The sequence below is a fragment of the Schistocerca piceifrons genome, chromosome 1 (genome assembly GCF_021461385.2).
Source record: "Schistocerca piceifrons isolate TAMUIC-IGC-003096 chromosome 1, iqSchPice1.1, whole genome shotgun sequence".
Lineage (NCBI taxonomy): Eukaryota > Metazoa > Arthropoda > Insecta > Orthoptera > Acrididae > Schistocerca > Schistocerca piceifrons.
In genome coordinates this window covers 360,933,649-360,958,841 of record NC_060138.1, presented here as the reverse complement: position 1 = coordinate 360,958,841, position 25,193 = coordinate 360,933,649, and the positions used below count along the sequence as shown (strand labels likewise).

At 40.8% G+C, this 25,193-nt stretch overlaps 1 protein-coding gene across 2 annotated transcripts in view; it reads right to left on the bottom strand.

Moving 5' to 3' along the window:
- LOC124785494 (bifunctional glutamate/proline--tRNA ligase) overlaps positions 1–25,193 on the bottom strand; it is a 221,267-nt gene that overhangs the window by 56,987 nt on the left and 139,087 nt on the right. For both annotated transcript variants that reach the window (XM_047254186.1, XM_047254187.1), the window contains exons 15-18: positions 22,748–22,933; positions 22,572–22,664; positions 1,074–1,283; positions 273–425 (exon numbers count right to left, since the gene is read on the bottom strand). In XM_047254186.1, coding sequence (XP_047110142.1) covers positions 273–425; positions 1,074–1,283; positions 22,572–22,664; positions 22,748–22,933 — 642 coding nt within the window. The remainder of the gene's footprint in view (positions 1–272; positions 426–1,073; positions 1,284–22,571; positions 22,665–22,747; positions 22,934–25,193) is intronic.

Here is a 25,193-nt window from a genome sequence, read left to right as displayed (position 1 = left end):
TTTCTGGCAGAACGAACCTTCTTTCTGGAAACTTTCATCAAACCATACCACATGCCACCTTGCTGACCCTGCACCGGTGCGACACACAGGCACAAGAAGAATAAGTAGAATAAAATCTCTCTCTAGTAAGCTTTACCCATTTAACTCTGCATTGTACTGAATTATCACAAAACACAGACTGCTTACTTTAATAATATAAATGCCTGACATGTCAGGCAGTTTTCGACAGGCAAGGAAGGGGAGAGGAGCCGAACACTTATTCCCAAACTTACCACAACATTGTTCCACTGATTGAGTTTCAGAGGTAGGTCCCTGTAAGATTGTATCCATTTGGCATAAGAGGGATACATCACAGTTTCACTCGTCGGCCGTACTGCAATAGGCTCTGCCAAGTCAGTATCACCTGACTTAGTAATCCATGCAACCTAATAAAATATATAGTCTTTTTAAATATTTGAAAGCATTTTACATTTAGAAGCCCGTAAGGCCTCGAGTGAAATATTTATGTAAAAGAAAATTTTTAAGTGAAATGGCAAGTAAGTGTGTGTGTGTGTGTGTGTGTGTGTGTGTGTGTGTGTGTGTGTGTGTGTGTGTGTGTGTGTGTCCTATGAATTTTAAACAACCGTACAAACTTATTGTCAGCATACATCTGGATCTAGCCTGTAATATTCTAGGCACGTCTTAGTGAGGACTGTCACACCCATAATATTACTGGTCAGACAGTCCTCACTAAAATGTTGCGATCAAAACATTATGGGCATGGCATTCTTTCCATCAATGAAGCTAACATAATATCACATGCACGGACACAAAGTGTTAAGTTCACCGGAGTGCTACGTTTATAATGACAAAACACTGTCAATAATATCAGCTTATTTGAGAGATTAGCACAGGTTATTAGTATAATGATTTAGTTTGCACAGTCTGAATAAGTTAAATAATCTGGAGCATACATATTTATTACAACTGGTTTTAGCCATCAGACAACTATTTTAAAAATTAATAATCTTGCAGGCAAATACTATTCTGATGCTGCAGGAGTGTAATTCACAAAGCAAATGAAATTGGCTCACCTCAGGAGAGAAATCTGCTATATGAGACTTCTCTTTCTCTAAGGCACCACGTGAAACAAACAGTGGGAAATAACAATTCTGAACACCAAGTTTCTTAATCTCACAGTCAAAGTAATCTTTTATTCTTTCCCAAACAGCAAAAGACCATGGACGTAGAACATAACATCCACTGACATCATAGTATTCAATTAGTTCTCCTTTGGTTATAACCTGGAAGACAAGCATGCATGTTACAATTTAATAATTAACTATGTATTCAAACGTATAAAAAGCCAACATGAAAATTGAAATAAACAAACGGCAATGCCTTTACACACACACACACACACACACACACACACACACACACACACACACACACACACACTACTGTATTTGTGGGCAGAATAGAGGTATTAGTAAACAATAACACTCAACATTCATAAATAACTATGGTGGCTTTGAAGTGTTAAAACAACTTCTTCTTTCAGTATTTGGCAGGGGGGGGGGGAATTAAGAATCCACATCAACGGAAAATTACAGTATAACATTCGTGTTCAAAATACGGTTAGTAAAGATGGAGCACTTGCTTTGATCAAAGACTGTAAACTGGCTGTGGCATTCTCCGAACAACTGTTTTGGCATTAATTTACCACTGATTACAAAAATCATTGGAAAACTAAATTCAGATGGGTGGTTAGGGATTTAACTCCAGTCTTCAAGAATGTAAGTCAGAACATACATCAAAAGATAACTGATAAATACAAGCCAGTAAGCTCTACAACTTACATACTTAATACCATTATTAAGAATTATGTGCTTTCTCAGGTTTTATCAGCACGATTGATTAATGGTGGATTTTTGGATGTATGGACAGGCTGATTCAATTTATGTACAATATTCTGAAGATTAATCCAGTCAACATTTCCAGGAATAGAGGTATTAGTTTGTTGTTATGCATACTCAATCCCTGGACTCCAATCAGACTGTGAAGTGTTGTTGATGTCTCACTACTATTTACAGTTCGAGCTCAACTCACTATGCCCAAAACACCTTTCATGTTGACATGTTGTTAGGAAGATAGTGTACCTGAAGTTAATCTTTCTTCTGGTGTAAGTCGTCCACCTTGTTTACATTGTGGAATAGCTCCTCCCTGTACAGTGATGTGATCTTTCAGGCTTCCTTGGCATAATTACACATCACCAACAATACTTAAGAGGGTGCTTGGATTCCAGGCAGAAAGTACACATATACAACAGAGTACGAACACCTGAAGAACATAATTTGCTCAGTTGTCAAAATATGGCACATAAAATGGAATTAAGAACTCAACTGTAGACCTGAAAGCACACAACAATGAAAATTTTTGTTTCCAAAAACTATAAAAAGTACAAAGCAATATTAAAAATTTGGCAATAGCAACCACCCGGTACCTTCCTTTGCATGGTAAACGGGCCTCTTAAACGTGTGGTACAGAATTCCCATAAAAAGTCTCGTCAACTGCCCTCTCACTAAATGATTGACTGTATATCAATGCTGAAAACATCATACTGGCTTTGTTGAAAATATAGGGGCCACTGAACATTCTTCTGTACAAGCTTTGGATGCTGCACTTAATAGAAAAGCAAATAAAATAATGATATTGATTACCTTGTATCATCAAGGCAGACAATGGTTTCCAATCCACCATCCCCACCACCTTACTACTGTTTCATGTGACATTTCCATCTAAATATCTTATGTTGTCCTTTGTCTCAACTGACTTATCACTTATACATAGGGTGATCCAGGAGGAATGTTACATAATTTGTGAGGTGATTCTACATGTGAAAAGAAACCAAAAAAGGCCTAGGAACTTCTGTCTGATTTTTTATCATTACAGAACTGGAGTGGGTTGAAGTCTACACACATCCCTGAATGATTATGAAGACATGTGTGAATGTTACTTACCAGCCCCCCATCCACCTTAATGCACTTGTCAACGCATTGAAAGGTGTTTTGTGTTGCACATTGATAATCACCTTAGCAGCCTTGGTGATGCAAGTGATAAGTTCTTCACATGTATCCAGATCTGTAGCATAAGCAACCCCCCGTTAACCAGTCCCATAAACAAAAGTCTAATGGGGTTAAGTAGGGTGATATGACAGGCCAGTTAATGGTCTACCATGGCCGATTCACCATTCAGGAAATGTGTTATTTAAATACTGAAATACATGCCTGGTACAGTGAATTGGTGACCCATCATGTTGCAGGTACATTTGCCATCATTGTTCTAATGTTACATCTTCCAAAAGTGCAGGTAGGTCTTCTATCAAGAAATGTGTGTATGCTGCGGCTGTCATGTGATCTAGCAGGAATACAAGCCCGATCCCCACGTCATCAATTGTACCACACCAGACGTTCACTGAGAACCTAACTTAGAATCTTATTTCCCTAGTGTCATGTTGGTTCTCAATCGTCCATTTAAGATAATTGTGGATGTTCATGATACCATTGCATATAAATGTAGCCTCACCTGTAAATAATGTGTGTTGAACGAAACTGTGTACAGCCAACCATTCACAAAATTGTTGTCTGCTTACTGAGTCACCTGGATTCAGACGTTACATGGGGTACAAGCCCTCAGAATGTAACGTATGCCACTCTCACATTTGTGGTGCAATATCAAGCTGATGGCTAATGTGCCACTAATTGATGGTGGGACTCTGTTGTACCATTGCAAAAATGTCTTCCCTTCCCGCAACTGTTTGGGTGGCCTCACATTCTGATGTTACATGTACACTTGATAGTTCTCCAGATTCATGTAATGTTTGAAAAACCCTAGCAAATACCCTGGCCCAGGGGGTTTGTTGATCAGGGAAATATCTCTGGTATTGTCAGAGGCATATGGGTACTGTCATTACAGTAAACTTAGATACATACATATATACATACATACATACATACATGTCTGCATATTCTGCATGACTGAGCATATGTGGCATGTTGATGTTCACTGACACAATGGACTTGCTCAATTAAACAACACTCAAGCATGACATCCACATGGACTCACAACTGCTCACTGATCCAACTCATGATTGCACATTGAGTATACTTGCAGCTGTTGCCTCGGTGCAATGTCACAATGCTGCCATCTGTTGGAGAACCCACAGACTTCTTGTAGGTATAGTCATCTGTCCCATCATTACTCTGACCACCACAGCATCTACACAACATTTCGGTAAGTAATAATCACACTTGTCTTCATATTCATTCATAGACGTGTGTAGTCTTCAACATTCTCTATTTCCATAATGATTGAAAATCAAACATGTTTTGATGTTTTTGGTTTATTTTCACATGTAGAAGCACCTCACAAATTATGTGACATTCCTCTTCAATCACCAAGTTTATGACTATTCTTTCCTTCAGTGACAATCGTAAACAGCTCTCTAATTTCTTTCTCTCTAGTGGACAGTATAAACCTCAGAGAGATGAAACATTACTTCATTGCTGACATATATGGTGAAACAAACTCAATATAGCTTCAATGGCAGAATCATCCTAGAATTTACCAGAAATTAGTTGCTGAAAGCAGATAAAACTCATACGATGATGACAGGACGAGGATTTGTCTCTAGTACTGCTGTAGAGGTATCCGGGGATGGAATCTTGCACATTTACTCTACAATTTTTTACCATCACTTTTCAAATCACAAATACTTTTTCTGACCAATTACATTCCATTTACAACACTCTTTGACATACAACATGAAGCAGGCAAAAAGGAATACAAACGTCTCAAAAATGAGATCGACAGGAAGTGCAAAATGGCTAAGCAGGGATGGCAGGAGGACAAATGTAAGGATGTAGTGGCTTGTCTCACTAGGGGTAAGATAGATACTGCCTACAGGAAAATTAAAGAGACCTTTGGAGAGAAGAGAACCACTTGTATGAATATCAAGAGCTCAGATGGCAACCCAGTTCTAAGCAAAGAAAGGAAGGCAGAAAGGTGGAAGGAGTATATAGAGGGTTTATACAAGGGCGATGTACTTGAGGACAATATTATGGAAATGAAAGAGGATGTAGATGAAGACGAAATGGGATTTAAGATACTGCGTGAAGAGTTTGACAGAGCACTGAAAGACCTGAGTCGAAACAAGTCCCCGGGAGTAGACAACATTCCATTAGAACTACTGATGACCTTGGGAGAGCCAGTCATGACAAAACTCTACCATCTGGTGAGCAAGATGTATGAGACAGGCAAAATACCCTCAGACTTCAAGAAGAATATAATAATTCCAATCCCAAAGAAAGCAGGTGTTGACAGATGTGAAAATTACCGAACTATCAGTTTAATAAGTCACAGCTGCAAAATACTAACACGAATTCTTTACAGACGAATGGAAAAACTGGTAGAAGCGGACCTCGGGGAAGATCAGTTTGGATTCCGTAGAAATGTTGGAACATGTGAGGCAATACTAACCTTATGACTTATCTTAGAAGAAAGATTAAGAAAAGGCAAACCTACGTTTCTAGCATTTGTAGACTTAGAGAAAGCTTTTGACAATGTTAACTGGAATACTCTCTTTCAAATTCTGAAGGTGGCAGGTATAAAATACAGGGAGCGAAAGGCTATTTACAATTTGTACAGAAACCAGATGGCAGTTATAAGAGTCGAGGGGCATGAAAGGGAAGCAGTGGTTGGGAAAGGAGTGAGACAGGGTTGTAGCCTCTCCCTGATGTTATTCAATCTGTATATTGAGCAAGCAGTAAAGGAAACAAAAGAAAAATTCGGAGTAGGTATTAAAATTCATGGAGAAGAAGTAAAAACTTTGAGGTTCGCCGATGACATTGTAATTCTGTCAGAGACAGCAAAGGACTTGGAAGAGCAGTTGAACGGAATGGACAGTGTCTTGAAAGGAGGATATAAGATGAATATCAACAAAAGCAAAACGAGGATAATGGAATGTAGTCAAATTAAATCGGGTGATGCTGAGGGAATTAGATTAGGAAATGAGATACTTAAAGTAGTAAAGGAGTTTTGCTATTTAGGGAGTAAAATAACTGATGATGGTCGAAGTGGAGAGGATATAAAATGTAGACTGGCAATGGCAAGGAAATCGTTTCTGAAGAAGAGAAATTTGTTAACATCGAGTATAGATTTAAGTGTCAGGAAGTCGTTTCTGAAAGTGTTTGTATGGAGTGTAGCCATGTATGGAAGTGAAAGATGGACGATAACTAGTTTGGACAAGAAGAGAATAGAACCTTTCGAAATGTGGTGCTACAGAAGAATGCTGAAGATAAGGTGGGTAGATCGCGTAACTAATGAGGAGGTATTGAATAGGATTGGGGAGAAGAGAAGTTTGTGGCACAACTTGACTAGAAGAAGGGATCGGTTGGTAGGGCATGTTTTGAGGCATCACGGGATCACAAATTTAGCATTGGAGGGCAGCGTGGAGGGTAAAAATCGTAGAGGGAGACCAAGAGATGAATACACTAAGCAGATTCAGAAGGATGTAGGTTGCAGTAGGTACTGGGAGATGAAGAAGCTTGCACAGGATAGAGTAGCATGGAGAGCTGCATCAAACCAGTCTCAGGACTGAAGACCACAACAACAACAACATTGACATACCTGAACTACTTACGATGAATACATACACATACAACAAGGGATAGCTATTATGTGACATCTCATATGGAATATCTACATTCACTATACAAAATAATGAATGTGAAGTCATTGTACCTACATAGCACATATTAGGTTTTCTTCCTGTTCCATTCACGAATAGAATGTGGGAAGGATACCTGCTTAATGACTCTGTGCACAATGTCTTTAGTCTGATCTTGTCTTCTTGGCAGTATTGGGTGGCATAGAGAGATGGGAAAATTTGAAGTCTATGTTGGCAACCTTGTAGAAAATAGTAATAGAAATTTAGTTACAGTGGAGCAAGGCAAGGTACACAGTCACAAGACATGAGTTTTACCAACATAGAGACAGATTTATAGCTGCACAAACAATATTTTAGTGTCACTATCAAATCCCGCCTTACAGTGCAGTTCTGTCATTACATCCAATTGCAATATGGATTCCGAGTTTTGAGAGGAATAGTTTAAGTTAAGAAAACTCTTATTTAGGGTTCTATGGTCTATACATAAACCTGAAAACACAAATACCATGTGAACTGCAATCAAGAGAGTCCTCATCTTTTGGTGTGAAAACGCCTTTTCACTACAGCTTCAACACAATTTCATCCATATAAAATTCAAACTGAATCCTAATGACTGTGCTCAAATTTGTGAACAACTGTTGACTACCATAAAGAAGCATACTTCATCATTCAACGTCTTTGGGAGACTTATGAGCCCATTTTCACTTAAGTAGTTACATGAATAAGCAAAACTTCCACTACCAGACTCAAGGAAACCCAGCTTACTATCACCAGTGTCCCTTACACACTACCAATTTCTCTCTATGATGCCGAAGTGCTATCCTGTGGGGTGATGAGTGCTTGCTTTTCTGAGGATGAATATGGCACTGCTGTCATTCTGATGTTTGAAGTTTATGTCACCACGTTAGGGATGTTTCTGGCTACAAAACTACATACATTTCCAAATCTTGTCATTCAGTACACTTGTTTTCAAACATGATGTAGCCATTTTGCTTACTGCCAAACACTTTACAGCAGCAGTGAAATATTTCTTTGCGGATTGCGCAATTTGAAAGAATGTTAGCAACACTTAAGTGTCCTCAGTCTGCAGACCTTTCCAGCTGTTAATTCTTTTCATGGGGTATCTGATGATCTTTGTGCACCATAGAATAAAATACTAGCTCAACTCAGAACCAGGTTAAAGACTAAATTGTTGACATCTCATTTGACTAATTGTGACACAGTATGTGAAACCAATGACTCATTGAATGTGAGAGGCAAAATGAACAGCAATGGACTGATGTTATTTTTAAAAAGTGACGCCTGATGCAAAACCCACCCCTGTAACATGTTTCAAACCTCATGTAAAGTTTTGTGACATTACCACATCACCCTGGATGTCCCATAGTTCCGACTTCAAAGCATCCCCTCAAAGTATGTCTGCTTTGTTGGTCAACACCTGCAACCTATTGTACAGTTAACTTCTCTCCTACGTATATTGAAGACTCAAACCATTTACTAGACCATCTGAAATCTGTGTCCATCCCACTCCCATAACATAGATTGCCTGCCACAGCTAATGCCACCTCCCTACATACCAAGATCCCTCCATGTACCTGGTCTGTCTGTTGCTGAACATTACCTCGACCAGTTCCGACCTGATTCCAAACCTGTCCTTCCTGCTCACCTTAATCAACTTTATACTTATCAACAACAACTGTACCTTTGAGGTGCAGACATACAAACAGATCAGTGGCATGGCCATGGGAACAAGGATGACTCCTTCCTATGCAAACCTGTTCATGGGTTGCTTGGAGGGAGCTTTCCTGGGATCCACATGCCTTCAGTCCCTGGTTTGGTTTAGAAACATTGGTGACATCTCTGCTATTAGACTCATGGTGAGGCTGACCTGTTAAAATTCTCGGAATCCCTAAATATATTCTCCCTATCAAATATCACATGGTCTTATTCCGAAACCCATGCTACTTTGCTTGATGTTGACATCCTCACCGAGCATCAGCTACACACTTCTGTTCTCATTAAATGACAAACAAACAGCAGTACTCACATTTTGACTGTTGCCATCCTTGCCATGTCAAACATTCTCTCCCATACAGCTTGGGCATTCGAGGCAAACGTATTTATTCATGTGCAACTAATTACAGTGATACTCCACCATTCTCACCTCAGCCTTCGCTGGATGTAATTACTCCACCAGCCTAATTCGAAAGCCGATTTCCTGGTCCATCACATCCAATCCTAGTACTGTACTTGTTCTATGTAAACACTGTTTGGCCTTTTACATTGACATGACTACCACCAAGTTATCAGTGAGGACAATTGGGCATATGCAGAGTGTATACTGACAACACCAAATATCCTGTTGCAAAGCATGCTCTACAATATGACAGTAGTGACCACGGTGCCTGTTTCACCACACATGCCAGCTGGATTCTTCTTCCAGACACCAGTTTCTTAGAACTCTACTCTTCACCCCTTTTTGGTTTTCTATAAATTTTATTTTCTGACTTGCCCATCCCATTTCTGCCACATAGCATTTTACTCTTATTAAGTATTGCATGATATTTTGTTAGTAATCTCTGTTTTGTGTATTACTCTATCTTCCATCTTTAAGTTCCCAGGTTATCAGTCCAGTGCAGTCCCCAATAATCAGTCTTTGCTTCTCATCCTGTCTGATAAGTCTCCCCTCATCCAGGGGTTCTGGGCGAGTTTTCCGTATTCTTCCCATTTCCTAAACATCACCAGTCCTTTTCCTTCTCCCTCAACCCTTCTACGAAAATGAGGAGTCACTGGTTCCAAGAGTCTCCAAGTTTCAATATCTTTATCTGTGTTTTCTTCTGCCAAGGCTTGGTGAGTAGACTTTTTATCTGTCTAATTACATTTTCCAAAAATCATTTTTTTGTTGATATATTATTTATTTTGATTTTATCTGGGGTTCATTGATAAGACTCTGAAATGACAGTCACTGAAAGCTTCATGCATTCTCCTCTTGACAGTCAAATGTGTTTGGATTCGCCTAACTCTACCTACAGACCTATGTGTGTTTCGTACCTATTGCACACTAATAGCTGTTTCTGTCTTTCCAGAAATTGGGAAACTATTTCTCTGAACTTGAGCCACTGTTTCCCTACAAGCTGCTGTTTTGAGTTTCCCTTATGATATGACGCTATTCTCTCTTTATCTACATTGCTGAATATGTAAATAGTTTTCCTGCCTCTGTGCAGCAGTCTGGATGTTAAGTTTCATACTACTTATACCTAGTAACGTGTATATAGTCAGGGAATGTGCCAGCAGGAACTTCCGGGGAATGTAACTACTTGTCTATGAGTAGATGAGTTGAATCCTCTAACCGACCAGATTCTTACCGAGTTCCACACTCTACACGAGTCAATAGTCTACTTTTCAGCCGAGGTCAGGGCTACAGTAGGCGGCTCGTGTCTCAAGGGAATCGCCGACTGAGGTAAGTTCCTCTGTCTTGCACAGCTAGTGTTGGTCTTACTCCCTCTCAGGACATGACAGGGGACGCGTAAAGTTTGTTGCCAGATGTGGGGGTGACTAGTTAATTGATCGATAATAGAGGCAATTCAGAGTGGAGGAATAGGTAGAATGGGAGTGCCACTACACTCCATCAAGGTATCGATAGGAACGTCACGGTAAAGAACCTAAATTAGTTCCAAGAACATTTTATGGAGATAGGACCAAATTATCCGAATTTATAGACAACTGTGATAATGCCTAAAGTTTTTTAGAATCTAATGCTAGGACAGTATTCTTAAAACTATATCACTGGACAGATAATGGGCTCTGCCTGCAATAAACTCTTAGTAAGAAATCATACAGAAACTTGGTCCAAAATGAGGGCCAGGTTATTAGAGAATTATGAGAATAAATATACTGTCGATTTCTTTGCATGTCATATGTTTAATAGTCAGCAACGACAAGAGGAAAGGATAGTTCAATGAGGTTCTCTCATGGACGCAATGCAATTCCATTTCACGGAGACAGCAAAATGAGTAATGAAGGATGAGGAAATGGTAGGAAGTAATACCTTAATTGGGAAAGGCAGGGCAGACTTTGTTCAAGGATTGTAAGATGACAAGATAAAGGTGGTAACAAGAGCCCAAGGGGAAAAGTTGACTCTAGCGGAAGCCATTTATTTAGTGGCATCAGAAGAATGCGCAATTCTGTCTGACAAGGAGAAGCACTGGGTGGCAGGTATGCCCTGGCTAGAACGAAAAGTAGCTGCTAAATGTTTCATACATACTAGGCTGCCAATTAAAGAGTTAGATGTAAAAAGAATTCAAGGGAAATGGGTTGCAATCTCATTATCCTCCGCCAGTATGATATTCACAGTGTAATTGAACGGGGCACTATGCACTATGCCTCAAGGCAAAGCCTGTGACATGCTTCACATGTCACCGGTTCAGACACTTCGCCCGGGAATACCAGGAGAGCAGGTGTGCAAACATACAGAGAAGGAACAAGTCAGGAAATGCGAAACAGGTGTAATGCAGCAGTCCCATCACACTGCATCAGGGATAGTAAGAAACGGTGACTGCACCAGGAAGAATGATTATGTGCGTTTGCAAAGTAGGGATGTGAATGGAACCGAAAGAAAGCTATTAATTGATAGTGGTGCTCATGTGAATCTCATAAAGGTCAGAGTCTTGGAAAAGCACATACAATGGGACACCAGGAAGGCAGTAACTATAAAAAGTACTGTGGAGAAGAAATCTGAACAGTAGGGCAAGTATCCATATGGCTGCAGACCAAGACAGGGGCCGAATGGATATCTCAATTCCAAGTAGTAGATGCTCGGATCGATTAACCGTTTGAAAGACTGTTGGGGCGAGAATTTCTGGTAAAGAACAAGGTCATACTAAATTATGCGGGCTGCGAAAATTGTATACGTGGAGAACGAATTGCATTAAGGGAAGCCAGGGAAGATGTGACTATAGGTCAAATTACAGATCAAACTAAAAGAAACCGGGGCGCCAAACAACCAAAGTCTTCAGTCGTAACAAAAACAAGTTGTAATGTAAGTATGGTGGCATCTCGCAAAGGAAAGGCGAGTCACAGGAGACACACGGAGCAAAAGTGATAGCAGCGCAGCTGCCCGCAGATAACGGTGCGCCACACTCCTGGGTTAATGGCAAGCAAGTGAGTCTTGTAACTGAACAAACACAGGAGTTACTATCGCCCGCCATCTTGCGTGAGCTGAGAATAAGAAGCTGCCAACAGGCAACGCGTTCTGGAAGCGACGATAAAATATCCAAACAGGGGCTGAGAACTAATGGGTCATGGAATGACCAGAATCAACAAGAAATAGTTATCGGGGCATGGGAAGAAAAGATTCTAAAAGTCCAGATGACACGCCGACTAGGCTCAGAGGTAATAATTCCGAGACAAGAAATTAGAACAGGGGTCTATATACCGGAAGCATTAGTAACAGTCTAGGACAGAATGTGTATCACAAGTATAATGAACACTAGAGAACAGGATGTATGGTTTCCCACACCTTAAGTGTTTGCAGAGAAAGTTCCATCTCTGAGATGTTATAAAGTCCGACACACTCCGCCCATGCGGAAAGAGAAAGTAAAATCATGGCATGGTTTGCTAAAAGAAAATATGCGCATCGTGCATTTGAATAGCAAAGAACAGGGGGCAATAGAGGAGTTATGTGCCGCTTTTAATGATGTATTCTACTTACCAGGAGATGTGCTAATGCACACCACACTGGTAACGCACAAGATCTCGCTATTCCCAGAAGTGGAAGGAACCATAATAAATCAGAGGCCCTACAGGATACCACAGGCGCAGCAGGGCACCTTGCAAACCGAAATAGAGAGGATGTTAGCCGAGGGCATAATATCGCCCAGCACCAGTGCTTGGAAGTTTCCTCTCATTGTTTTACCAAAAAAACCAGATGCAAGCAGCAAACAGAAATGGCGGGTAGTCGCAGACTACAGAAAACTAAATGACATATCAATCAATATGGTATATACATTGCCCAGCATAGACGAGATACTTAACAGGCTAGTAAAGGCGAAGTACTTATCCATGCTAGACCTTCTGAAGGATATTATCAAGTATAGACAGATGAAAAAGACTGGGAGAAGACTGCATTCAGTACACCAAAGGGCCATTATGAATATAACAAAATAGTAGTGGGCCTGAAGACAGCTCCATTTACGTTTCAGCGACTGATGAACACAATGCTGATGGGTGTACAAGGAAACAATGTATGCATATATCTTAATGATATTGTAGTATATCAAAAAACAAAGATGTAGTGACTTACCAAATGAAAGTGCTGGCAGGTCGACAGACACACAAACACACACAAACATACACACAAAATTCAAGCTTTCGCAACAAACTGTTGCCTCATCAGGAAAGAGGGAAGGAGAGGGAAAGACGAAAGGATGTGGGTTTTAAGGGAGAGGGTAAGGAGTCATTCCAATCCCGGGAGCGGAAAGACTTACCTTAGGGGGAAAAAAGGACGGGTATACACTCGCATGCACACACAGGGCCTCGCTGCGATGGAGCACTTCCTTTCATGTCGATCACCTGCCACCCTACCTAAAACCTCTTTCCTCATTACCTTAGCCAGCTTCATCCTGACCCACAACTTCTTCACTTTTGAAGGCCAGACATACCAACAATTAAAGGGAACAGCCATGGGTACCAGGATGGCCCCTTCGTACGCCAACCTATTCATGGGTCGCTTAGAGGAAGCCTTCTTGATTACCCAGGCCTGCCAACCCAAAGTTTGGTACAGATTTATTGTGACATCTTCATGATCTGGACTCACAGTGAAGAAGAACTCCAGAATTTCCTCTCCAACCTCAACTCCTTTGGTTCCATCAGATTCACCTGGTCCTACTCCAAATCCCATGCCACTTTCCTTGATGTTGACCTCCACCTGTCCAATGGCCAGCTTCACACGTCCGTCCACATCAAACCCACCAACAAGCAACAGTACCTCCATTACGACAGCTGCCACCCATTCCACATCAAACGGTCCCTTCCCTACAGCCTAGGTCTTCGTGGCAAACGAATCTGCTCCAGTCCGGAATCCCTGAAGGATTACACCAACAACCTGACAACAGCTTTCGCATCCCGCAACTACCCTCCCGACCTGGTACAGAAGCAAATAACCAGAGCCACTTCCTCATCCTCTCAAACCCAGAATCTCCCACAGAAGAACCACAAAAGTGCCCCACTTGTGACAGGATACTTTCCGGGACTGGATCAGATTCTAAATGTGGCTCTCCAGCAGGGATACGACTTCCTCAAATCCTGCCCTGAAATGAGATCCATCCTTCATGAAATCCTCCCCACTCCACCTAGAGTGTATTTCCGCCGTCCACCTAACCTTCATAACCTCTTAGTTCATCCCTATGAAATCCCCAAACCACCTTCCCTACCCTCTGGCTCCTACCCTTGTAACCGCTCCCGGTGTAAAACTTGTCCCATGCACCCTCCCACCACCACCTACTCCAGTCCTGTAACCCGGAAGGTGTACACGATCAAAGGCAGAGCCACGTGTGAAAGCACCCACGTGATCTACCAACTGACCTGCCTACACCGTGACGCATTCTATGTGGGAATGACCAGCAACAAACTGTCCATTCGCATGAATGGACACAGGCAGACAGTGTTTGTTGGTAATGAGGATCACCCCGTGGCTAAACATGCCTTGGTGCACGGCCAGCACATCTTGGCACAGTGTTACACCGTCCGGGTTATCTGGATACTTCCCACAAACACCAACCTATCCGAACTCCGGAGATGGGAACTTGCTCTTCAATACATCCTCTCTTCCCGTTATCCACCAGGCCTCAATCTCCGCTAATTTCAAGTTGCCGCCACTCATACCTCACCTGTCATTCAACAACATCTTTGCCTCTGCCTAGGGATATGTGTGTGTGTGCGAGTGTATACCCGTCCTTTTTTCCCCCTAAGGTAAGTATTTCCGCTCCCGGGATTGGAATGACTCCTTACCCTCTCCCTTAAAACCCACATCCTTTCGTCTTTCCCTCTCCTTCCCTCTTTCCTGATGAGGCAACAGTTTGTTGCGAAAGCTTGAATTTTGTGTGTATGTTTGTGTTTGTTTGTGTGTCTGTCGACCTGCCATCACTTTCATTTGGTAAGTCACTACATCTTTGTTTTTTGATATATTTTTCCTATGTGGAATGTTTCCCTCTATTATAACCATGATATTGTAGTATTGCGCGCATAGCGAGAAGAGCACAATGCTCGTCTGGAAGAAATGTTCAATCGTTTGTGAATGGGTAACTTAAAGTTACAGGTAGATAAATGTGAGTTCCTCTGCAAGGAAATGACATTCCTAGGAAATGTGCTAACTAAGGAAGGGTTAAAACCTGATTCAACCAAAACAATGACTTAATTAAAAAGTTTTTTTAGGGATGATCGGATATTACAGGTGTTTTGTGAGCAATTTCAGTAAAATTGCTAAACTTTTGCACAAGCTAATAACGAAAGAGGTTCCCTATGAATGGGGTGGAGTGCAAGAAGAGGCGTCCCATCAGTTGAAGGAGAAAATGCTCAGTCCTCCCATCTTACAATATTTGGATTTCGACAAGGACTTTTTAAGTCATGACAGATGCGAGCGGTCACTCTTTGGGCACTTATCTTAGCCAAGGACCGATGGGAAAAGACTTGCCAATCGCATACACATCGAGGACACTAAACAAAGCAGAGAGAAATTACAGTACAGTAGAGGTGAGTTGTTGGCAATAGCATGAGCTGCCAAATATTTTTGTCCATACTTATTCGGACGAAAATTCAAATAATCATGGACCATACACCATGGGCGTGGTTGAGCAGTATATTTGACCTGTCATCTAGGTTGTTGAAATTCCGCCTAAAGCTAGAGGAGTATGACTACCAGATACTGTACAAAGAAGGTAAACAGAATCGAGTAGTCAATGCACTTTCCTGTATCCACAGCACGTTAGATGGGGATGCACAAAAAAACAGTGTGCTCAGGAGCCAGCCATGAACAATGACAAGTGTAAAGATAAGTCAGCTGAGGCCATGTGCGCAGAGATGCAAGCTGAGTCAACTGGAGCAGCGATAACGGCAACGGCTCCGACACCGAGCACTGAAGAACAAGCCAGTGATGGAGGAGAAGACACACTGGAAACAAGAGAGGAAAATGTGATGAGTACTGAAGAAAAGCTGGCAGTGCTAAAGCAAATGAACATATCCCCTAGCAGTGTACATCGGGGGATGGGGAGGACATGACAATATTGTTCTAGGCCTGGGATGAAAGCAGACCAAGAGAATTTTATAAAGATGGGTGAGAGTTGCAAGAAAAACAAAATAATGCAGATAAAGATAAAGCAGCCACTGGAATTAACACCAACCCCAGAGTTTATTTTTGAAAGATGTGATATTGACATCATAGGTCCCCTACCACTAACCAAATCCGGTAAATAATATATCCTAATGTTTCAAGACTCGCTCACAACGTTTGTTATAGCCAGAGCCAATTGACTGCTGAGACACTGACATGGCCGTGCGTAAGTTGGTCGAGAAAGTAATTCTGAAGTTTGGGACCCCCCACAGTTTTACTCAGTGACACGGGGAGAATTTAATAAGTGATATTATGAAGCGGGTACGTAAATTATTGAGGATAGACAGATTACTGATGACAGCTTACCATCTACAGACAAATTGTTCACTGGAGTGTACACATCATACACTAACTGAAATGTTATGGCACTACATTAGCCGAGATCAGGGTGATTGGGACCAATGGATTTCTTTCACGACATTTGTGTACAACATGACTCAGCACCGTACAACTGGGTGCACACATTTCGAATTGCTTTTCGGGAGGAAGTGTAACCTACTTGGGCGGTTACAAAGAAAGCCCACAAACGTAGTTTATAACTACAAGGATTATGTGACTGAGGTCCAACAACGGATGCAACTGCTGCATCAAGATGCCCGTGTGGCAACCCACAAAAGCAAGGAGAGAAATAATGTTGATTATGAGTGGACGCAAAACCCAAAAGAACTTAGAAGGCATAACCACGTGTTGCTGCATGCAAAGAGGCCACAGTAAGAAGCTGGACAGTTAATGGCGAGGGCCGCACACTGTAGTGGACATAAAAGGTCCAAATGTAATAATTCGATTAAAAGAAAATAAATGTGTAAAAGTCCATGCTAATTGGTTGAAAGAATTTTTCTGAGTAATATGAGATAATTAAGGTAGTGCATACCCGAGTGAATTGATGTCAGGAAAAGAAGTAAGGGGTCGTGAAAATTGAAACGGAAGGCTGAGGAAAGCTGTTTCTGTTACAGTTAAATATGGTGCAGGCACTATGGGTGGCAACCATGATGGGGAGTATGATGCTGACCATCCTCGCGGAATGAGAAGTGCCACCAATGGATATACAAGTGCAGCAGTTTAAGTCAGGGCCAGGGATATATAATGACAACCGTGGTATAGTTGACCTGTACAGCACAACTTGGAGAATTGTGTTATTTACAATTAAAAGAACAACACGAAAAGTTAGAACAGACGCAGGCATTCGTCGATAGAGCAGTACCACATTGTCTCCACAGGTTGCACCAGGTAAAGATGAACGTTGAGGAATGTGAGAACATTCAAAAGACAGTAGCATGACATGTAGGAAAAACTGCAGAGTCAAGGGAGTTAATTGATTAGCTAGCCCTGCATGGGACACCAAGACCTAAACGGGGGATATTAAACTTTATTGGGGAGACTAGTAAGATACCATTTGGCATGCTAGACAAAGATGATGCGCCATTTTTCAAGGCAAAAAAAGGTGTATTAGAGGAGCAACAGAGAACGAGCTGTTGGTATTGTCCAAGGAGCAAGTCACAACAGTCAGGGCATCACTGACAGGGATTAATCAGACACTGAACGTAGTAACTAAGAATGCTCAAATTGCTGGAGATGGAATCGCGAATCTAAGTGCGCATGTAGAAGACTACGAGAACAGCACGAACAGGATGGTACAACAGGCCTTGATTATAATAACCATCATGGAATTAGGGCCATGTTTAATTAATTAGAGCAAAAGTATGACTTGTTGATTTTCGTGATTGTGAACGTGCACAGAAGGGCCTCCTAGAACCACATTTGATAAATCCTGTGCAGGTAGTTAAGTATTTGGAACTAATCGAAGGAGAAGTGAAAGACTAAAAGTTTCCCGCGGAACTCACGAAGGACCAAGAATATCTGTTATTGTGAATAATAGATTTATACCTATTTTTAGCAGGTGACACCTTCAGTTAAGTATTACATGTACCTTTAGTTGATAGTTATGTATATACATTGTACCGACTGAGTACGATAACATAAAGAAATTATTCGCTTGTATAGCATCAGAGAATGAATTCCTCAAAATAGATCAAGCGAAGCGACAGTATGCGCAACTGCCTAGTGACCAGTTAGTTTGTAAAACAGTCACAATGAGAAACAGATCTGTAAACAAAAATTTGTCCTAATGTCCACTTACAGTCATGAGCGATGTGAAGCTCGCATGTTGCAACCAGTCCACAAGGTTCCCAAAGATTGCAATATTAAATACATCACTTGAAACAAAACTATCTGCACGCAGATAAGCAATGAAGAATGGTTGACAATACTATGTAATGATTCACCATCCAGCAACATCATTGTGTGAGGCACTGGTAGATTAACTTTCTCAAGTAAATGTAAGGGTTATGGTGCACAGATAATGTTGCAAGCTGACCATGTCGTTTGCACCAACATAGATAAAGTAGACATAGTCCTTAAGCTAAAGATAGATATAGATTGTTGTATAAGAGATGAGAAAAAGCAAAAATTGATGCAAATCTCCATACTACTAACATTACAGCATATAGTTAGACATCTAGACGATTTAAAGATAGCAGACTGCAAAATGGATGACTTGTAAGATGAAATATGAGTACCAGCAAAGAATGATATTTAAAGGTTGGTCAAAGAGTATGTATTCCATGTGGGGATACGGGAGTTCAGTGTTGCTTTGTATAGTACTTATAACTTGCTGTATGTATATTTATTGCATGTGTTGTAGAAAGTGTGCAAGATGGCTTTGTGAAGTAGGAGGAAAAAGTTGGACCAAAGTGTGTGTAACAAATACGACTGTAACTGATAATAATCCAAGAAGTATGGTAAGGTACACTACCTCGCACCAGACTCTACAGTGCGGAGAGGAGGAAGAGAGAGAGTAGTATGAAATGAGGGCTGAACCATGTACCCCTCACACTGCCAGAGTGTTCTGGAGAGAACAGAGTCAGACGCCGCAACCCACTAGAACGGTGGACGTAAACATGCCGATGTGGGAGTCGCCAATGCTGCGGGCTGGCAAAAGATAACCTAACTCAAACCCTTAGACATAAATACCGCAAACAATGTAGGGAAAATATGTGTAGACTTATCTGAGTCTCGGAGACTCATGTGGTGGAAAGCAAATTAAATTTTTGATACAATGGCAGCAAAATTGGAGTGTTATAACCATTTCAAAAAGACAGAATGACTGGAGGTATGTGACCTCGAATAATGGATTTTTGTGAATTGTAACTTACGTGACAACTGAAAATGCAAATTCTGTTAGTGAACCATGTACTCTCACAGTATATGTCATGCAATAAAGAATCTTTAACCTTTGTGATGAGCAAAAACCTGACAATAAAAACTGCAGCGTCCACTAACACACAGTATTAGTTGCTGAACATTTTGCGACCTCTGAGATCCGCACTTACAAAACTTTCCCCGGGGGATGGGAGGTGGTGCATATAGTAAAATATTCAGTCCCTAAGACTAGTAAAATGGCTACGTGGGAAGTATTCAGATTTTGTCAGAATCACTGCCAAGTGAGAGGCCTGTGAAATATTTGTATGACATGCCAGAAGCCACTATTCAAAGCTTGTTCTGCTAACAAGGAGCAGACCCTGGAGAATCATGAGGTTTGTAGCAAGCACAGCTGCCTGACGCTTGGACAGCAGAGGCACCAGCACAAGGGGAACACTCGGAGAAGACAATGAGCAATATCATGTGCTAGCAGCAAGAAGTGACGTGTTAGCCTCATGACGATCGCGAATGAAACAGCCTCAATGGAACGTTCCAGAAGGGTGGCGTCCGAGTGCAACCATCCCTTATAAATAAGCTACTTGCTGACTGGAGGGGGAGCGCAGATGGGTAGACGTTAGTGACATTACCTCGGTGACGGTCGGGAACAGGAGCCGGACTTGTCATAACCTGTGACAAAAAGTACTTAGTAACACTCCACTCGCCTCTGTGCAGCAGTCGGGATGTTTAAGTTTCATACTTAAGATATTTGTACATAGTAACGTGTATATAGTTAGGGAATGTGCTGGGGGTACTTCCAGGAAAGTAACTACTTGTCTAAGAGTAGATGAGTTGCATCCTCTAACCGACCAGACTCCTACCGAGTTCCACACTCTACACTAGTCAACAGTCTATTTTTCAGCAGAGGTCGGGACTACAGTAGGTGGCCTACGAGCACTGCCACATCAGAATTGCCTCTGTATCGCGCAACGAATGTCAGTCTAACTCTCAGGACACGACACAATACATACAGAAAAGGTCTGTAATACATAAAATATACTACTTCCACACTAAGGAGAAAATAATTAAATGATTTTGTGTTAATGCGACTTATATCCATGATGCAGCTCACCACTGCAGCCAGCTTTACCTAGCGAGAAATCACACTTACAACTGACATGCAACATAGATATAGACAGGGATGGATATGTGCCCTTCCCGGACAGTTAGTAAGAAGCCTGGGTAGAGCGGCCAAATTAAGTATGCCTTTACTAATGTTGTTGTTACAGTTTGTTAGTTACTATGGTATCTGATTTACAGTGGCAGCAAATGTGACAATTTCACAAAATTACAGCGAAGTAGCACCACAAGCAAGTGCTTTATTTACGGATTTAAACATTATCCCTCGCTCTTTGACTAAATTGTCGGAATTACTCACTTAACCTGGGGTGGTTATAATTGAAGGCAACTACTCTCAGAGGTCCAGTAGTGGCTCTAAGTATTATAGGGAAGCGAAACTTGCTAGATATTCTAACACTTTAAATGTGGAACAGCCCCCCCCCCCCCCCCCCCCAAAAAAAAAGTACAGGCGAAAACCTGTAACTGCTAGAAAGATATATGAAAATGTTTTCGTGCATAAAGGATTAGGAATGGGACGTGGGCAGAAAATGCCAAACCAGTGAGAAAGGCATAATGTTGATTTTATTATAAAACATGGCCTATACAATTAGTTCAATATGAGCAATAGAGATGACGAAGAGATGCTATATCCAAAAAATGACATAATTAACACTACTTGCACCAGTTCTGCTGCAAATATGAGCAATGTGTTCCTGGCCTTCAGATCAGGTAGGAGACATAATGTATTCTTGGTAACCACATTCTTTTAGATATCCAAGAGTCAAACGTCACATGGGTTCAGATCAGGTGATCTTGCAGGTCAAGCATCTGGAAAACCTCTGGATATAACACATTCCTGTAAGGTTGCATCAAGCATGTCTTTCACTGGGAGAGCAGCAAGAGATCACCCAATCTTGCATGAAAATAGTGGTTTCCACACAGTTGTACTCTTCAAAGCAGAAATCACATGCTGTACAAGCACATCTTGATAACATGCAGACAACTGAGAGGCCCTCTGGGTGTATTCTCTTCAAAGAGGAATGGAATGAGAATAACGGTGCTTGTGAATCCTCACCACAAAGTCACAAATGGCAAGTGCAATGGCTCTTAGTGCAAAAAATGTGGTTTAACAGTACCCCAAATTCGGCAGTTCTCTGTTTTTACTAAAGTGTAAATGTGCCTCATCGCTCCATATAATACTGCCAGACCATCGCCATCAACTTCAATCTGTGACAGAAAACTGAAGAGCAAATTCACAACATTGTTGCAGATCATGAGGTTCCAATTGCTGCACTATCTGGATCTTGCTACAAGTACCAGTGCAAAACAGACTGCAAAACTTTCTATAATGTTGGCCAAGAGATGGACAACTCTCATGATAATGATGTTCGGTTTGTGGGGCACTGAACTGTGCGGTCATCAGCGCCCCGTGCAAAGTCCCAATTTTTTTCACACTCCAATCTGGCCACTGTCACGAATGATGATGAAATGATAAGGACAACACTAACACCCAGTCCTCGGGCAGAGAAAATCCCCAATCCGGCTGGCAATCGAACCCGGGACCTTGTCATCCACAAGTAGCAATGCTAGCCACTAGACCACAAGCTGCGGACAACTCTCATGACATTGCATGAGCACTAGCAATACCCATGGCACATGCAGCATGTTCAGTTGCAGCAACAGCAAACTTAATAAGTACTTTCCACCAGAATAGGACGTCTGCCTCTTCCAGATGTTTTTGAATTTAATAATCACCTTCTTTAAACCATTTAATGACGTTGAGCGTCTCCTCAGAATTTTCAGTCAGCAACACTCTCTCAATGCAGCACTGTCATTGCTGCCATTCACATAAAACTGTTTCCCTAAACGAGTACTTTTCCTCTTCCTGACAGCCATATTGTTCATTCACCTTATGGCTTGTCAAATGACAGTTTGGATGTCATACCATCATACATACAATTTACTGTACCATAGCTGCACCTGGTGGCCAAAACTGCGACAATTTTTTTGTAGTGTAAATCGGTTCCACATTAATGTATTAGCATACTGTGTCTATCAAGTTTCGCTGCTATATGATAAGTACAGGGCACACTGGACCTCCGTGAGCAGCTACACTTTAATTATAACCACCTGGTACATGCAAGACATTAATTTTGCTCTTACTTGTGAGTACCAATCCGGAAGATTTTCTTCCTTCCTTGCTTCCAGTCCCAACCGAGTTTGTTTCTTCAAGCCAACCTGTTCTCCATCCTTCACCTGCAAAATTTAGCATAAAACAAAATGAAAACATCAATGGCGTATGGGAATAGTGAAACAATTTAAAGACTTAAAAATATTACCTCGGGTTCTTTCTTAATGGCTGTTTGTTTTTCTTTGACTTCCTTTTTCTGCTTCTCCTTCCTTTCTTCTTTGGGTTCTTTTTTGGTTGCTTGTTTTGCTCCAGCCGATGGAAATTCCTTCCCTGTTATTTGTTTGTACTCGGCTTTTAAAGACAACAGCCTAGCAACTTCGGCATCCACTGTGACCTGAAGATGAAATAACAAACACCACTTTGAGTGGATGAATAACAATGGTTTAATCACATCCATAAAATAAATTACCTGTTTTCAGATCAACTATTACTCACTTTTTGGCAAAGTCATATATTAGCCCATCTCCCTTCCCTCGTGCACATACCAGCTACCTTCCTATGTGCAAAAGGGCCCCTACCTATTCTCGCTTATGGGAACAGTCCCTGTGTACTGTACATACACATCATCTTGATGTACATACACATCATCTTGATGCTTTAGCTAGTGCTCCAGCAAAAGAAGTAAAAAATACTAGGCGAACGGCATATTTGAGTCAATAGCTGCCAGCATTCAAATTCAAGTAATACTTCGGAGCACAAGTAATCACAGTGTTAACAGATCAACCATATGATTTTTAACTTTATATTTTTATGAAAACTGAAACATATTTACAACGCACCAAAAGCACACACTGTTGATTATGATGTAGAACAATAAGTGCACCTATTACTTCTACATAATTTTAGCTTTACATCATATGAAATGAATAAAATGTTCAAATCCTAGATATATCAGCACTCTCACTGGTAAAACTACATTATGTAGGAGCAGACTTCGCCCTCTCTGCCACGTCTGTCCTTGTAAGCAGGAATGGGGCTTCCTCTGCTTCCTGCATTCTCTCCTAAAACTGGTTAAGAAAAAAAATGTGCAGATTACACCTATCCTCATGCTCTATTTCCCCCCTCTCACTTAATGATGACATTACTCCCCTCACCAGTGCTCCTATCCTTCTCAGCCTAGACATCGATCGTATGTTACCCTGCATCACTGTCCTCGCCATTGGCCAATGCCTGGAAGAAGATACCGACTGTAATGTCAAGGGCCTCTTTCCACATTATTATAATGAAAATATAAGTCTATTTGCAAAAAATTACACATATTAAGAGTCTTAATTCTGAAGTAGTGTGCCCTTGCTCGGTCTATCAATCTGGACGTGATTCAATATTATGCAGAGGAATATTTATTTTACCCAATAACACTTCTAATTTATATCAAGATAAAATGGCAATTCATTTTCAGTATTTAAAAATTGAAATGATTAAAATAAATGGGAATATCTTCACAAAAATATAAATAATAATAACCCACCTAGCAATTATTACACGCAGTAAAATACTCAGGCTTCGGAGAACTGCTGCATGATTTTACTTTTAACTAATACAAACTACAAGGAATTTGATTATGAAGATTCTCCCTGTTTTCATCTTATTGGAGTTGAAGAACTTGCATCAAAATAATTAAAAATCTAAACACTAAGATGAGACTTCTGGAAGACAGTAAAATGTGAATTTATGTTGTTGTTATAGTACTGCCATTCCTCACATAATTATTCAAGTCATAAAATGATGTGAAACATGGCGCTAGAATGGTATGGAAAATTGCAAGAAATTTTAAATTAACTGTAAAACTAACTTTTAATTTTTTTCCCTTTAAACAATCACAATCTTCACTGTACACTCAAATTCCATTTCTTTTTTCCACTATCCCTGAGGAAGAACTTATTAACACACAGTTAGGAAGTTTATGCTACCACCACCTCTCTTCTTATCAGTAGCAGCTTGTGCAAAATTTCAACCATGTGCTAAAATGTGGTGGCCTACAGCCTTCTGACTTACAAGTGAAGAAATCGTAAATATACTGACTGTATTAATTTTATGTATGTAAACTGAAGTGTTTAAGGGCATTAAAATTTTTTTATTAAGCATTTAACATTGTTAGGAATAAAATAAGAAACAAAAATTATGTAACCTGTGGGAATCGAAACCACGTCACCGAATTGCAGGGTTTGCGAGTCCATACTCTTTGTAACTCGGCTACCTCACCTGTCTGACATACGTCACTCGTCTTTTCCTCATACTCCACGCACAAATCTTCATAGAGGATTTTGCCTTTTTATATGGCCCAATCAGGCGAAATATTCTAGGAACTTGAAAGAGACAGTTACGTGCTTCTATTAACATAGTTTGAGCCAAATCAGTGAGCTTCATTCCATGTGCACCTGTTGTTAGGTATACATCTACGTAACTCTTTAAATCTTTTTCCTTCTAAGATCTACTGGAAAAAGGTGTCCTTAGCAGATCATCTAAAAAAACAATTTCATACTAAAAGAAGGTTGCATTTTGCACTTTTGTTGTATTAATTTTATTTCTTCATGGATAGCTTCAACCTTCTAGCCCATGTTCTAGAACAAAAACTAGATGTGAACGAGTAAAAT